Source organism: Corvus cornix, chromosome 5 (assembly GCF_000738735.6).
Source record: "Corvus cornix cornix isolate S_Up_H32 chromosome 5, ASM73873v5, whole genome shotgun sequence".
NCBI classification, from domain to species: Eukaryota; Metazoa; Chordata; class Aves; order Passeriformes; family Corvidae; genus Corvus; species Corvus cornix.
This window is the reverse complement of record NC_046335.1, coordinates 32,932,758-32,950,785: the sequence shown is the minus strand read 5'-3', so window position 1 is coordinate 32,950,785 and position 18,028 is coordinate 32,932,758. Positions and strand designations below refer to the sequence as shown.

At 37.7% G+C, this 18,028-nt stretch overlaps 1 protein-coding gene across 21 annotated transcripts in view; it reads right to left on the bottom strand.

The window, feature by feature from the left end:
* GPHN (gephyrin) overlaps positions 1–18,028 on the bottom strand; it is a 283,847-nt gene that overhangs the window by 186,420 nt on the left and 79,399 nt on the right. For all 21 annotated transcript variants that reach the window (XM_039552422.1, XM_039552426.1, XM_039552425.1 and 18 more), the window contains one exon: positions 11,664–11,742. In XM_039552422.1, coding sequence (XP_039408356.1) covers positions 11,664–11,742 — 79 coding nt within the window. The remainder of the gene's footprint in view (positions 1–11,663; positions 11,743–18,028) is intronic.

The window sequence follows — 18,028 nt, the reverse complement described above, 5'->3', positions numbered from 1 at the left end:
CTTCAATGCTGTCTTCATCCATAAAAAAATACTTAACTCCTAGTTATACTCTTGTGATGTTTATATGGTAGCATGGATAAAGGGAAAAAGTGTAAGTGAAGAATCCATGGTAAAATTCAAGCTGTAGCAAAAGAAGGTGAGAAAAGTGTACATGAAAAAACCCACAAGATTCACTGTGGGAAAACTATACTTTTCTCCTTAAGGCACTGTCTGTATAGATTTCTGCTATACAGTGCTAAAAAGCGATTGTAAGTGTCCCCCCAAAAAGTTACGGCAGGACAATTCTAATTAAGAAAGCAATGTAGAATTTAAATGCAGTGAATAATATTGCATAAAAGCGTGAACACATCTGTGCATAGCAATTTTCTGTATCTCAGTATCAGAATTGTTCTAGGATGTGCAGCAATGGCTTCCTTTGTAATATTTCAGCAGCAGATTATGCAATCCCCCTTCTAACCTAATCTATACTGCAAATAAACACACGAATTGCAGAGAGGCCTTCTCTAAATAAGGCATTCCTTCAAATATTTATAGCTTAGACAAAATGTAGCTTCTTGTACAAAGAGAATCACATCCAGGGGTCAGCTCACAATTGCTTTTCAGAGCAGTTCAGAAGATCATTTAGTGATTTTTAATAGTGAGATTAGAGAAGAGAGATTTTCTATTGTGTAGTAAATTACCAAAAGCCATTTGTTGAGAGGCTTTTGCTCCTCCATTACTGAGAGTTCCAAATTTAAGTTCAGCCATGTCAGGGAAGCCCGCTCTACTTTGAAGGACAAGTGTTTGCTCATTCAGTGGAAAAATTTTCCAAGTTTGAGGACGCTCCACTATTTATGAAAGTACTACTCCTGAAAGAAGTACATAAAAATTGCCGTAACAGCTCAGTCTAAATGTGCACACAACTCGGTATGATGTTGCTGGAGCTAAGAAACAAACGCTTAGGGAATAAACACATGACACAGAACATGATTTGTTTCCTGGGACACACTTACTACCTCTTGCTGCCTTTGGTTCAGGAGCATTCCTGACCTAGATGCTGCACGCAATTCATCAGCTTTAACAGCCATAGTAGGTCTATCAGCCTAATGTCTTTATTTGTATCTATCATTTATACTCCAGGCTTCCATATGATGTTACATCAATTACGAAACATCCAGTTCTGCTACACTTGAACAAGTATGTACTTTTATTAATTTCAAACCTGCTGCTCAATTTTTTTCCTGTCACAATTTCTGATCTGTGAAAAACTGTGAATAATTGCCTCTGACTTTTTTTAAAATGCTATTTATTCTGTATACCTCCACCATATGTTGTTTCTTGGTTAAAGTGAAAAATTCTAGTCTATTTAATTTCTTTCTGTGGAAGCTGTTCCAAAACTCTGCTTAATCTTATCATCCATACCATACCCCTATTAGAAGTTAATAAAGTAGTCAAGATTTAAGCACATCCGAAGTTTATAGTCATATAAATAGGTCTTCTGTTTGGTTCTTGATTATTTAGTAAGTCCTTATTTCTTATTTTCTTTTCTGAGTATACAGAAACACACTAAATATATTACTGAATATTAAGAGAATCTTTTCAGAGCGTTATCTTAACAAATGCAGTTTAAGCTAAGATCAGCACTAGACCATTTCTTACCTGTAGATACAAAAAAAAAAAGTTGTTCATAGTGTAGACACTATGAGAAGACAATCCCCTTTAATTATGCAGAAAAGATTAGAATATGAAGAGAAACAAAGACTAAAGTTTGAAAGAATGAAGTCAGGTGAAGAGAGTCAGGTTAGCTGAGATTTGGATGAAGCCTGGAGGTGGCAAAATAGGTTAGAAGAAGCTGTTTGAGTTTTGAGAGTCACAGATCCTCAGAGAATGGAAAGCTGACGAAAATAGAAAATGCCATGAAAAGACCCCTCCAAAAGAAGCCTGAAGTTAGAACATCAAGTAAGGCAAGATTAGGTCACCAAGAATGTAACTAGAAGCTGTGGTGGATTTGGGTTGGATAAGAAGACAAAATGCAAAGCCAGAGAGGTGTACAGCATAATCTCTCAAGGAAATACCTATCATTATACATTAAGCTATTAAAAATATTTTGGACTGTGATTTTAAAAAATAGAATATTGACCAGGAAGCTGGGTTGCTATGCCATTAAATTCCAAAGTAAATGACGGGCTGTAAAATATATTCAATCAAATGAACATTTTACATTCTACTCTAATCTATTCTTATTAATTATTAGTGCAAATGATACTGAAAGAAGTCTTCTGGTACTTAATTCTGAGACTGTGACAGTACTTGGTACATACTTAGTTTTCCTGTTTCTTCTGTAAAAGTCATTCTGGTCTGGTCCTGAATATACCCAAACACACAGGGAGGTTGTCTATATTCCTTCCCAATGCAAAAGGAAAAAAGCTACAATTGTAGTATTACTCCTATGTGAACTAAGTCTGATTGGGATGGAGTTGGCTTTCTACACAGCAGCTGGCTGCAACACAGTTGCTGTGTTTTGGATTTGTGATTGAACAGTGTTGATAATACACCAATGTTTTCACTATGGTTGAACAGTGCTTGTATAATATCAAGGCCTTTTCATTCCCTGCTCTGCCACCCCAGCAAGCAAGGCTAGGGATAGGAAAGAGTTGGGAGGGAGCACAGCCAGTGCAGTTGACCAAAGGGATATTCCATACCATAACATTGTGCTCAGTAATAAACGCTCAAGGAAAGGAGGCGGAAGAGGGGTAACATTAAACATTGCAGTATTTGTCTTCCCAGGCAATTCTCCTGCGTGCTGAGGCTTGGCTTCCCAGAAACTGGCAAACTATCTGCCTGCTTATGGGAAGTATTAAGGCTCTTTCTTGTACTATTGGAGAACAGAAGTTATTAAGACAGCAGGATTTAAAAATTGCAACTGGAAAAACAAAAAATTGGCATGAATTTGAAGTCAGAAGCAGAGTGGTCACTTTTAAAATGAAGGTTTAAAACAAACGTAGGAACAACTTTTAATCAGTTGTGATACTGTCTAGATTGAAACTTGATCAAGATTTCTGAACCTGTGTCCTATGTATTTCTTTTCAGACACCAGAGAGCAAACATAATGAAACAGAGCATAAAAGGCATAGTTTTTCTCTTGAACTTAAAAAAAAAAAAAACTTGTAACATTTTCATTTATTTTCCTAAATGAAAGTTTAAGCACATTTAATAATAATAACAACAAACTTTAACTCTGAAAACGAAGGATCTAGAAAAAAATAGCCATAACCAATGATGAAGTTTCTTATTTCAACAAACATCACATTTCCATGTTACCAATCCCATAAGTAGAGAAAATCCCTAAACTTGTTTATATAGAGGTTCCTGGCTAACAAGCTTCAAGCAGGGCATCCCTGCACCACAGAGAAGTTCAAGAATTAATTCTGAAACTAGAACTGAAAAGAGAGATGGAACACCCAAGCTGCAGCTGCCATGCAAACAAACAACCCTTTCCCCTCAACAATACTTTTCAGCCCAGACACAGCACTGGGTCTGCACAGCCTCTAGATCTAGAACAACTTTTGCAACTTGATTAGCTAATAAACTTCTTAATTGCAGGCTACCACAGGGCATTGCAAGAGCAAAAAGAAGAAATTCCCTTCTAAGAATTTGGTAACTGTGTGGTAAGAGAAGACATGTTTGTCCTGAATGAAACTACTATTGGTAGATAAAGCCGTCATGGAGCTTTAAAGAGGTTACAGGAGACTGCTTTGGGCCAAGATGTAAAAATTATTAGAGCTGAAAGTTACTAAGTGCTTAAAAAAGACATTTTCTTATGTTCTGCTTTGCAGTCTGCTGCTATGGGTTTGCTTCAGACAGATGAAGTTGTTCCTATAGGTTTATGAGTCATTAAGCTTCAACAGCCAAAGGACACATGCAATATTAGCCATTTTTGCTAGAAACTGCCAAGGAATCTCGTAGGTTGAGAAAATTTTTTTCTCGAAGTGCAAGTAACGGAGAAGACATTTAGGGACTTGTCCATATGACTGGAGGTAAAAATGATTCGGCGAATGAACTACAGAACATCCTCTGTGATACCTTTGATGAAGGCTGTTTGGACTACAGAGAAGCCAAGTGGGGAAACTGGCTGGAGAATAAACCCTGGCCACTTAAGGTCTTAAGCATGTTTTAATTATCTTGAAGGAAGGGCAAATACAATTTTTAAGGCACCTGAAAACTGTGCTTGCAGTTGACGCAGATAAAGGCTTGTCTCAATCTCCCAGATCAATAAGAAACCATAAGGATAGCATGAAACCAATTCTATGTATATCAACTTTAAGAAATGCTTATTAGATTAGACTCACCCTCATGAATCCCTTCAGGCAGGTCTCAGATCTTTGGAAGTTTGTCAAATATAACTTTTTCATTAGATTCAATACTTAAAATAGGCATCACTTCTGTAATGCTCAGCATTGCTCCTCTGCATAATAGAGTAGTCTGCGCTACCACAGACAGCTCTCCACTTGTCCTAATAAAGATCACCTGATAAAATCACTCGATGCTTATAGATGAGCTCAGGAGATGTGAGAAGCAGAGAAGTATTTTTGTAAACCTATTAGGGAAAACATGCTAATACAGACAAATAATGGACAAACAACTGAGCATGAACTCCCACTAGAATGCCGCTGCACAACAAGGTAACTGTGGATAAAATTACCAAATAAATGTTTCCTCTCTACACAGCATTACTGAGACCAGCAGTTAAATAAAAGAAACAGGCATGACATCCATACATTGTAACAGGCATTGAAAACCAGGAAGGCTGCACAAAGGGGAGAGGGTGAGAACTGGTATCCTCACAACATTGAACTTGTAACCTTTAGCAAGACAGAATATGCCACTGATGTTCAAATGATGAGCAAAACCCAGAAAGTATAAATTACAATACTTCCAGTTTTCCTCAAAAACCTCTAGAGAGGTTCCTCCATGTGACGATGGAAACTGAAGTTTTACATCCACAAACTTAATAGTGCATCTATCAAGTCTTCAATCACAGAACCACAGCATGGGCAAGGCTGGAAGGGACCACAGTGGGTCATCCTAAGAGCACACTGCATGGGATTGCATCCAGAACTGGACACAGCACTCCAGGTCAGGCCTCACCAGGGCTGAGTAGAGGGACAGGATCACCTCCCTTAACCTGCTGGCCATGCCCTTCCTAATGCAGCTCAGGATCCCATTGCCCTTCTTGGCCACAAGGGCACTGCTGGCTCATGGACAGTTTGTTGCCCACCAGCACCCCCAGGTCCTTCTCCACAGAGCTGCTTCCCAGCAGGTCAGCCCCCAGTCTATGGTGGTCCATGGGGTTATTCCTCCCCAGGTGCAGGACCCTGCATTGCTTTTGTTGAATTTCAGACAGTTCTTCTCCCCAGCCTGTCGAGGCCCTTCTGAAGGGCTGCACATCCCTCTGGGGTATCAGCCACTCCTCCCAGCTTTGTGTCATCTTGCTTGAGAACTTGCCAAGGAGGCATCACCCCTTCATCCAAGAAATAAATGAATAAAGGTAAAGAATTCTAGGCCCAGCATTGAACCTTAGAAGACACCATCAGTGATGGCCTTCAACCAGGCCCTGTGCCACTGCTTATAACCCTCTGAGATCTGCTGTTCATCCAGTTCTCAAAACACCTCACTATCCACTCATCCAGCCCACGTTTCCTGACTTTGCCTACAAGAACGATGTGAGAGAGTGTCAAAAGCCTTGCTGAAGTCAAGGCAGACAATATCCACTGCTGTTCCCTTAACCATCCAGGTATTTGTTTCATCCTACAGTATATCTTACGTACTCAGTAAGATATAAAAAATTACAGCTCCTCAAGAGTTCCTTTATCATGTTCAGTCCTTAAGTGACAAATTCTAAGGATCTCACAACTGCTTCCCAGAAGAATTACCTAGCTCCTCATTCTAGGGCTGTAAAATACAGTAAGTGATAAAGATGACTTCTGTCAGATTTCTATCTCCTGTCATGGAAAAAATGAAACTCAGACTTAATCCACAAATTTCTAACATAGACCTATTACCATTTTGGTTGTCTTTCTAATACAATTACATGGAGGGTAAATAACATTTTCTTCTAACCTTTTCTTCTCTGTAGTGCATACTTATTAAACAAGTTCTAACTTCCTGTCAAAAGCTCCCTGTTCTTACATTTTAGATTTATCTACTCTCATAATCAGTCTGAAGGAGACATGAAATACAGTTTAGATGTGATGTGACTTTGCCTAGAAAGAAGTTATTCAGAATCTCTTGGATATGGTTCATCTCAAAGAAGCTCTGAAGATGTTTCCAAAACAAAAAGTGACTATCTGAAGCTGCAGCTACTGAATTGCAGAGAAAGATTAAAAGCATCCTCCTTTCTGCTTAGACAAGTATTTTATGAAATTTATGTCTATATACAGGCTAGAACTGAAAGGATCATCTTATAAAGTGACGCTAAGAACTACAACTTGGCAATGTCTACATGCAGAACTTCTGCTTGAAGTAGGTGGATGTATACCTAACATTCGAATGATCCGATGGTCCACTCTTCAGGCATATTAAAGTAACTTCCAGTGAGAAAAGAAAAGCAGTAGTAAAAATCCTAGGAGAAGTTTCAGGTGATAGACATATTGAATGGTATCTAACCCATTTCTCTCCTGAGCACAGATTGGCTATTGAGGATGGAAAAGGACAGGAAGACAAAGGGGAGCAGACCATACAGTCTGCTCATGAGCAAGGAGTCAAATGCACTGATCAATATATTTAACTTTGCATGAGCACCAGCCTTTTGCACCGGCCTTTTGCCTTGCTAGAGCGCCTCAAAGATCTCCCCACAAAAGCCGGACTTCTCTTGCATCTTAAGCTGTTCTACAGCATTTTACTTCAGCTGAATAAAGTCTGAACCATCATCTAAGAACCACCAGCCTAGTTCCTCCAATTGCACCTGCTCTCTGCAGCTCTGCCGTTCTAGGACAATTAATGGAAAAATACCTAGTCTTCTCATGGAAAATAATCTCCTCTGTAGAATGCAACATTTTAAATATCTTTTATGAATTACTGGAATGGTAGCCAGGGCATCATCTAAACCAGATCATGGGATTTGAATATTCATAGCCATATTAAGTTACCTTTATAGGAATCAAAGCAAGTTCCATCCGTTTTTTTGTCATATTAATTACACAGACGACAAACCAGAATTTTCACAGAAGAAAAGGAAAAAGTAAAAAGGGAGGATATAAAAAAAAGTTTGCCCTTCCAGCTCTCTACACGTACACAGGATCAAATATGTAGACTATAATATGCAGAACTCTCCCTGACATTCTTAGATACAGATTCCAGTTTCTTCACCACGCTGACATTTAGAATTTTTTCAAACTATCCAATCAATCTTGTCTGCTATAAATTGAACTAATTCTTTCTCACCAGCCAAACAGGACAAACCCTTTAATAATCTTTTATATACTGTAGACAACTCACACTTGCTCTCTTCTGACATTGTTTTCTCAATTAATTAACCAGCCATGCATCACATTTTCTAACTCCCTTCTTTCTGTTCATCTATGCACCTCTGGATCTCTAAGTTTTGTGTCCAAAACTGGACACTGTGTATAGCAGACATATCCTTGAACTCCAGGGAACCCAACCTAGTTGAAGACATCCCTGCTCAGCGCAGGAGGTTTGGACTAGGTGACCTTTAAAGGACCTTTTCAACCCAATTATTGATTATCTGCAATGAATAAAACCAGCACTGTCATAGGTTAGCAAGCACAGTCCCGGAAGGGATGTCCTTGCTAAGGGGTGCTTACAGTTTCCTCTGGGACCTGACAGAACCTATCAGCTGGCCAGTTTGAATATGGACAATTCTTTAAGCCACTTAAAGTTGTGACCACCTCTGTGATACACAAGAATAGACAAACTCCCCCCCAAGCTCTCTCTCGTTTCCGCTGCTGGGACAGGTGGCTGCGGGCCCCGTGTGGGGGCCAGAGGGCCACGGCCATCCTGGAGCCGATGGACCTGTTCCAGCCGTGGAACCCCTCCCACTGCCTTGGCGTGGGCAGCCGGAGCGGCTCAGCTCTCCCCCCACTCCACTTTGATAAGAAACATTCAACATTCCAGCTGCAAAGCTGCAAGGCCGAGGTGAGATTAACCCTTTTATTGCTGTGAAGAGCTGAAAACCTGAGGGAAGAGAGAGAGGAGATGCTTAAAGCTGAAATTCTCTTGTGAAGCTATGATATATCAGAGTATCCTGTTGTAATTTCATGAAGATATGGGGGGTGGAGCGTTCAACTCGTAAGCAAAAGCACCTGCGCCGAGATAGGCAGATGCTGACGCAGCTGTAATTTCATGAGAAGTTTGGACAGGGAGAGATGGACCAGATGAGGACTTTTGCTCCAAACGGGCAAGGAGAAAACCTCAGTCCCTAGAGATGCTCCCAGAGATAGTCCTAACGATGAAGATGAGGAAGACCCTTTGCTCCCAGGGAAGGAGAAGGGCCTCTGTTTTTGTTTCTGAACGGTTCAACCTTAAAATTGTACCCCAAAAAACTTCAAGAGTGGACCCTCGAAAGCAGTTGCGGGAAAAGCTGCAAGTCGGGGGAAGGGACTCACATGCAGGCAGAGAGACTCCTCTTCCTAAATGGACTGAACGATATTTGGAAGTGGGCGGCTGTCTCGTTGTGATAATGTTTTCATAGCACGAGCAAGAAGAGACTTCTCTTTCTAAATGGACTGAACAAGGTTATTATGGCAGTGGTAAACAGACTGAACATCTCAAGGGTTGTCTTTTTACATTGTCAGTGGGAGAAGGGAGGAAGGTGGGGGGAGGAGGAGAGTTCTGAAGGTGGTATAATATTTTTTTTTCCTTCTTTTAGGTCTGTTAATAAACTTCTTTATATTCTTTCAAGTTTGGTGCCTGCTTTGCATTTCTCCTAATTCTTATCTCACAGAAGATAAACAGTAATGAGTATTTTAGACCAAACCACTACAAGCACTTAACTGTCAAACCACCTTTACAGTTGAACTATCAGCAACTTTCTGCAGAAATTAAATTTTTCTGTAATTAACCACAAAATAAAATTAATTTTAAAGTTGTTACATGCTTCCTTCTCCCACAATCTGTAACTCCTCACTTCGGGTTTACTTGATATGCTTGGTGTTTTGGGTTTTTTTCCTTTAGCAGAATTTTCATTTTTATTGACACAAAGTAAATTGTGAGTAAATCCCATACAAGTATAGGTGATCGAACTACTGATTTGAGCAGCAGAGGTTTTATTAGCATTGCTGAGAGAACTGAAAGCAGATTAAGTTTACAGTCCTGCTCTGGCTGGGAAATCAATTGAGGAAAAAGACTACTCTGACAATTAGGTATACTAGACATAAATCGAACATTAATGAAAAACCCTACAATGCTGTCTATTTTATAGAGTTTCATTTCAGCTAGCTGTCAAAAAAAAGCAGCCTTCTGAAATAACAAAAGAGAAGTTTTGTTACAGAGCCAAGAGTGTCAAACAAAGAGGGACAGAGGCATTTGCAGAGAAAGCATGAGAATTTTTTATGTAAATCTAATGTTTGTATCTGAGATTACAAAGAAAAGAGGCTCATCTACAGTCATCTACAGTCAGCACAAATGAGCACCAAGGAAATCCTAAAGTGTAAATATTAAACTGGTAAGAGGATTAATCAAATGCTATTGTATGATTCCAGGTATAATTACAGGTGTCAATCATAGCCAAATAGGTGAAAGATTTTAATTAAACTTTATTCTTTATTTAAAAAAAAGATTAAAACATCTCTTTGTCTGGCACTCTCACGCTTCATCCCCATGCTGTCTTCCGCATAACAAAGAATTCAGATCCCACGGGACCTTAAGAGTCACCTACAAAAGGTTGGGTTGAGCAATATCGCCTTAGATGGTTTCTTCATTTTGGAGATTCACTCGCACTACTACATATTTTGCAAGAACTCTTAATAGGTGCTCAGTCATAAAACGGCAGGAATGTCGATTTGGAAAGACAAACCCAAGTCTATATGTTCCTATCATTTGGCAGGAAGAAGGAGACTTTCTTGCACTACAGTCTGTCATATAACAAAGTATCATAAGCAGTCCTTGAAACCTAACATGTATTGAAGCTTTATTCAGTCTTTCAAAGTGACAAAAACTGCTACATTGCAGTCACTTATGCTTCTTATGCTATAAGAAACAGAAATCCATTTAATTTCTTTTGAACATTAGAATGACTTATTACAATATTCTTCACGTCAGTTACACTCAAGGAAGAAAATGAAAAGATTCCATCACTTCTGGTAAAAACCACAGAAAATAGTCATTCTACAACAAATTCAACCTTTTGAAAGTAAACTCTAGAGGTGCAAGCCCAAAACTATGTGTAGCATGTAAGCATACCTGCAGCTTCAAAACCCACATATAATTATAAAGCAAACAAACAAAACGAATCAAGAAAAGCAAGCAACCAGTCAAAAATACTCGAAAAAATACCACTCGACAGACAAAATTTTGTTGAAAATTAAGACCTTTAAAATAGCCTTGACTTCAACAATTAAATAGTAATTATTAAAAATTTACCTATAGCATTCACTCTTTGCATTTCAAGCAACAATTACACTTTCCCCCTGTACCTCTATCATTTCAGATGTATAATCACCAATTTACAATTGTCAAAATTGCCCAAGAATGCATGTATATGTGCATATATGTCATTTACCTGTAGCACCATGACAAAATAAATTCTGCATCTATTTATTTACTATAAATCCCTGTAACTGAAATAAGGTGTCAAATACACCTTATTTTTCACTACTTCTCAATGAGTACTGAAAAACCTGCTCTTTCAGTATCAAGGACCATCACGTTAGAATCCACTGTGGAATGCGCTGTCATTCATGTATAAAAGATGTGAATTTTTTTCTCTTTTTCCATTCCCTCATAACAAGTGGTACACACACACTAGCAAGAACATTTTCAGCTAGTACTAAAGTTAACAGATGAGAAAAGAACCCCACAAACAAAAAAAACCACAAACAAAAAACTGAACCACAAAGAAGGTCTGATACAATTTTAAGTCTGGCTCAGAGCTCATGTGATTGAATTTTATTTTACAGAAAGATACAACACTGAGATAAAGACCAGTAATCTTGTGATGAAGCAAAATTTAGATCATGTGCTTATATACTTAAATTGAAACAGGTAATAGAGGAAGAAACAAATATCAGCTGTATGAAATGAGCTACAAAAAAGACAAATTCTAGATGTTAAGATAACTGACAATAACATCATTATATTATCCAGTAATATTGTAATATCCAGTAATATTCTAATTTATATGCAGTTCATCCTTAAAAAAAGAGGGGCAACAATGTGCATACAAATTCTTTATAGAAATACCAGGATGTACAGTCTGTTACCTCTGATGACTCTTGCACCCTCTACTGTATGTGCTCTCTGGATGTTACTGCCTGAACAGAATTACATTAAAAACAAGGTGGTTTCAATAATACCCGCCGGTATTAAAGACAACTTGGCAAGCATATACCACTAAAGCATTATGTGTACTTCATCATACTACTTTTTTATATAATTACAAAACTACTCACAAGGATATCAGGAAGAAGCTTTTCTTTGCTTAGCAATAAGAGCCAGATACTCACAAAGAAGGGTCTTGGACCAGATCTTTAAGGTTTATCCCACTACGATCCTCGGCAAGGTTCCTGAAGCAACTGTCACTCACTAAAAAAAATAGAAATAAAATTAAAACAAAACAAAATAAAACAAACAAACTAAAATAGGAAAAAAAAGAGGTGGAAATTTAAGAACAGAACACAGTTCTTCTGATTACCTAAAAATGATTTTTGGCATTGGGTAGAATTTGAACATCCATATATAAAGTCTGATTTTCATTGAGGTTCCACCTAATTCAAAGATCAGTCAACTCAGTGGAAAGTGATAAACACTGTATCACAGCTTATGCAGAAATAAACTGCATAAATTTCAGGTGGTGTTCTCACTACTTGTCTTCCTGGGGGCACAGGAAGTCTCATACACCAACAGTGGATGCGCAGGTATACACTTATCCATACACTTAACAGGAGAGTCTCTAATCATGCACTGATCAATATACTTTACTTAATCAGAAACAGTGAGAGCTGCTATGTATTTAAGTTCATAGTTATCCATGAGTTAGCAAAAATGTTCAATACGAGCAATAACCAAAACAAGCAATTAAGAGCAAAAATTTATTCAAGCAACTTATAAATTACTTATGAAGTGCACGTAAAGCAGCTAGTTACTTTAATAACTGAAATTAGAGTAAATGTCACAAAAGTTTAAAAGAATATTAGCATGCTTTCATTTTCTTCACTACTTAAAAATAAAAAAAAAAAAAAGAGAAGAGACCTAAACCTCAAACTCCAATTTGTTCTCCTGGCTAAGTCTCTCAGCACATGTACCCCAATCCTGTAAGCCATCTAATTTCTCTTAATTAATACCACAGTCAATTTGAGAGGTGGAAAAAAGTAGTGGCACAAATACTTTTAGAGTAACACAGTATCAGTTTAAAGGAATTAGTTATTTCTGACTGCAGCAAACTTTCTGAAGAACACAAAGGCTGTAATATGGAAAAATCAGTGTAAGGATCAATTTGCCTTAACGGGCAAGGTAATCTGTGAGACAGAAAGTTTATGACGAAATGCATTACTGCTCATCTTTCAACACAGAATACAGCCTCAAATTTGGTGAAAGGGGACATGAATAAAATCATCTACAAAAGCAAGTGTTCCTACTTCTTTCTCTCTAAATGCAAAATACTCTCTTTAATTTACATATCTAAGTATTCATGTGCATCACCAGCATCAGGAAAATGCAAATCATTCCCAAAATATATTGTTTTCACAGATTACAACACACACAGTGACAGACCTACCTAACATACTACAAAACTGCAAAATGTTTCTACTAGTACCTCTCATTGCCAATGCATCTCACAAGTGTGAAACCTGTTAAGTCTGGTGGGAAGGACAAGTATTGGAAGAAAGCATCCCAGAAGAGGCTGGCATAGCTGATGGAACAGGTACTGGCCCTGGCCCTCAGACAAAGCCTGACAGTTTACGACTGTAAGAGAGGTATTTGTCAAGTGTTGGAAACATTCACCTCAACAGTGAAATAACCAACTGATATCCTAAGCTTCTCTTACTCAGTGCCTCTGAAAACAAGTACGTACCAATTGCTCACCGCACACAAACCGTGAAAGCCATCAGTCTTTCATAAGGGGTCTTTTGTCTGTGAGGTACTTGTCTCAGATCTTCAGTTTAAACAACAGCCACTTGTGCTAACGAAGCCCAGACTCTCAGCTTGTTCCTCCCATGACAACTTAATAATTGTCTCTATAACAAACTGAAAGTTACCTGTACAGAGTTCAAAAGCACTGCTCCCATTGCTAGGGAAGCTCTCACTGAGCAGCTTGAGCCATCAGGAATTTTTCATTTCCCTCCCCATCTATTACACTGAACCCAAGACCCTTGAGTGGATGTCTTAACTCTTGAGTTAAAGGAGTAACTCCAAGATCAGCAGACTCACAAACAATCTCCATGCTAGATTTTATAGGAGGAAAAAATTCCCACCTACATTGATATTTGATAGTTTGTATTTGCTTCTTGTCAAGTTTGGCAACAAAACAGCAAACAGAACATTTTACCTAGTCTTGTCATAAAGCCTACACTACCAATGTATCAACATATCTCCATGCTAACACAATACATCATGAATAAAAATTATGCTCGACACTGTTCACTACTGACAAATCAAACATTTTTTAAGCATTAAATATTTAATCAAAACATGCTGCATTTCTTCTAGTGTCTCCTCCAATCTCCTCATGGAAAGCAATCACAGTGATAATTGAGGAAACTAGTGTCATTATCTCAAAACTTTTTTAAGGGGAAATGGAAATGACAACATAAAATTATCTTATCAGTAAAAATGGCCATTATTTATCTGTAACTCAAGATGTTTAAAACACAAAATGTGTTTCAAATAAATGTTTAAAATGAATGCCTAGATTTGCCAGAGACAGTCTTTGTTTTACTTGTCTCAACAAAAAGCCAGTATTATAATACTCTTTTTATGAATGAATTTTAAAACTGCAAACCTTCCCTCTACTTAGCAGACCTCGGCAATAAAAGCATTCGCTAAAAAGACTAACTCAACATCAAATATCTACAAACTTTGAAAAATGTATCAACCTGGTCTCCCTGGTTTTCTTCTTTGATTGTAGGAGAGTTAGAACAATGTAAGGCTGGAAACTGGTAAGCAAGTCTCTTCTTAGGGTACTAGCCAGATTTAGAAAACACAGATGCTTCAGATAAATTTTAAAAACTCCAAATCTGGTTTTAACAGTCAAGAATTCCAATAGTTTAATTAATACTAACATTTGACTGTAACTGTCAATAAAATGACTAGCATGCATAGCAACAGGAGAGTTTCCAGTGAGAGGAAATGTTTCACTGGAATAGGCTTGAAGAAGCACTTGATCTGCATACAAGCACAGTCATGCCTCTTCACATCCTTGCAAATTCTCACCATAAATAAATAAAACAAATGTTCAGCAATAAATGCAAGGTGGAAGCAATCAAGCAGAGCAGGTACTCTATTTCTCACAGCTTAGAAAACTCTAAATTAACACTGCACATATTTAAAAAAACCCATATACCCTGATCAAAATGCAAGCTATTTATTTTAAACGGGAGAGTGAAACTGTGATGGTTTCTGTGATGACAGAAATATCAGGGCAATCAATGGTGCTTTAAGGTTTGAGAGAAGAAAACATAGAAGAAAACTTTGCATCACAGCTACAAATTGTACTACAGACACAGTTAGGCCATGCCTAACTTTTGAAGCACAACCAAGGGATACTTTTGCATAGAACATCTATATGAACACAGTCCCCATACAGGATTTTACTGTCTTGCTTCAAAATGAATTTTTTATTTTTTAACCCTCCAAAACTTCATAAAAGCTAGTATTTTAATCATTGTTGAGTGGATGGTTTCTGGAGAGATAGAGAACTGTTAGCTGTTCCTGTCTACATATACATCAAGTGGCTGAGCCTCTGATCTGCATTACACCCCCCACAGGTACTTCCTTAGAGACATGGCAAATGACAACAAAAATAGCTCCCTAAAGTACATTTGCTCCATGGAATATTGCACATATAATGACAATCTGTAAGGTGCCAGAAATGTTGTTAATACATCAAATATTGGCACAAATATCACAGGCATCGACTGAACAAAACACGTAGTCTGAAAAACATCACAGTAAGGCAAAATCCCTAAACATGCATTGAACAGTTTGACTTCCAAGTGAGCGGTTACATGTATGAAAGCAAACAGGATTTAGCAATAGCTCCAATTTTCCCAACATTCATCCTACTTCCAGCTCCTGGTTTCTATTACTGATGTTCTGTTTCTGACCCCTGTCTAGTCTTGTAACTAGGAAGTAACAGAGATGGGAAGCTAATAAAGGAATATAGTTGTCACCTGTCAATTGCACAGCATACAAAATTCCCGATGGAAAGGTTAAAATCAGCATTCACACTCTAATGTGCAAACATCCAATTTACAACAGTTGTGAAGCCTTCCCACTCGGCATTTGTGAACTTCTAAATTTGTTCATGTGATTTTTTTTCCTTTGCCTTCTTTAGCAGAGTTTTAAATGAGACCATATACTGAAGAGAAACAGATTATTAGCCTGTTGATTCCCAAAATGAGAGGTTCTTTAACTATGAAGACAAACTAATATTTTCTTCAAGCAGAGGCAGGTCATAATCTGTTGTGAAATGTATCCTTTTTAAAATTTCATTTTTTAAATGTCTGACAATTTGAAAACCATGTAGCTCATTAAAAATGTCACTTAATCTCTTACCCCACACAGAGAGTATACCCAGTAAAGAAGAGCCCTCTTTAGATCAAATCACTTCCAAATCTACAGCTGATAACAGTCATTTTCATACTTCTATGATTTAGAAAAAATGCAATAACTGCCCTCAAAAAATGAACAAATATCTACAGTTTAGTAAAGTAAATTTACAGTTAAGTTTACCTCCTCCATATCTAAATATGCGATTCCAGAAAACTACTTTTACCTGCCAGATTTTTCTCTTGGTTCCCAGAATTCAGAACTGCTTTTAGATTAGTTGTGACTACCTGTTTATAAAAATCATCTTGACAACAAAAATGCTACACTCATGAAGGCAGTCACTGATGCACTATTAGTTTGAAAATAAATGGACTACTACAACATTGAACAGTATGCACTGAAGTATAAGATATCAATTTCTCGCATTTTTGTCTTTTAGAGATAACATCTCCTAAGTTCAGTTCTTTTTCTAAGGACCTCTTCATCTGCCCACAGTATTTTTGACAAGACTTTACCTTACCCCTCTTTTTACAGGATCATTTATGTAAGTAGGTTTTATAACAGGTTCATTCAGCAGCTAATAAATATAAAAAATATTTAGTACACTTGGGATGTTCTGAAAAGTACTGGTCTAGCACACTGTTGTATTCCAGTCTGGTTTTGCTTGCAACAAGCATTATTCTGAAGTCTCATTCCAGATTCAGGTGGTTCTGTTCCACGTACTGCATGCAAACATTTCAGGATTCAAGTATTTTGCTTTTATGGGCCCAAGCTTATACACAATGCAGAAAGCACCTTCTTTACGTATTATACATATTATGGACTTCAAGAAATAATGAACTTTGCTAGGGAAGCCTAGGGTCTTAGGGTTTAGGATATACGAAGGTAACAGAATTTTTTCTCAGACCTCAAAACATCTCTCTTTAAAAGCCTGTTCTCCTGCAAACACAGAATTCCTGTCCTACACATGTCCTATACATGTCCTATAAGGCATACTTTACAGACAGCAAAGGAAGGAGAAAACACCAGAAGATTGATTCTCTTAATATTAAAATGATTTTAAGGTATTTTATGGCTTCCATGGACAGTAACACCAGAGATAAATAATGCTGCCTTTTTTCTCTGCTACTGTCACATTTTTCAAGTGATTACATGTCAACCAGAAAACATACATAAAACAGATGGCACATTACAGAAATTTTGTAGCACCTTCTCCAGATCTATCAAAGAAGACAGCAAATTAATTTTAAGAGCAGCGCTTATACTATTTGCATATCTGCACACAAATCTCTGACGTATTTGCAGAATAAAAAGAATTACAAGTCTGCATGCAAACTGCCAAGAAAATATGTTGTCTGTGAGTAGCAGACATAAGGCAGGCTGGTTTCCTAAGAACTTGTGATCTAAATGCCATTTGCTATCACCATATAAATCCAGATTCCCTTTAGTACCCGCACAAGAAAGAGAGCTAAAGCTAATACAAAACCATGCATGTGAAAACACCAGTCGACAACAACCTGCGCTCTCCTCAGTGGGGGTAATAATCTGAGTCTCCTCTTTGCCTGGCTGCTCATGTACACTTAATTTTGAGATAATTTTAGAATTTTCTTCTTGTTACATTGTGTTTACTTTTCTATTACCCTGTTATCACATTTTTCATACACAGGTTAAACAGGTTTAAGAAGGGGAACCTGACAGACAAATGGACAGACTGAAGGATGGCACTGCCTTTTGGTCATATAAACATTGCTCTCCCATGGCAAATAATCTAAATACCATTTTCAAAATTTCAAGACATTAATGCACATCAACTTTCAAGTTTCCTTCCCTTTTTGATTTCCCTTTTGAACTTCATTTGCTAAAAATCGACGTAAGAGAATGAAATCATAAAACGGCAACACTTTTAGTTTTAACCCACAACCATTTAACAACAAAAATAGTTGCAACACCTTAGCATACTTAATAGATTGTGGAATATCTGCCCAAACATGCCACAGTAGTAACAATTTTAAAAATTAAGTTAGAGCATGGTGGCATTTACAGCACACAAATAAAAAGCACTCAAAAATTTGCCTGGATGTGAGCAGGGTCAGGCAACAGG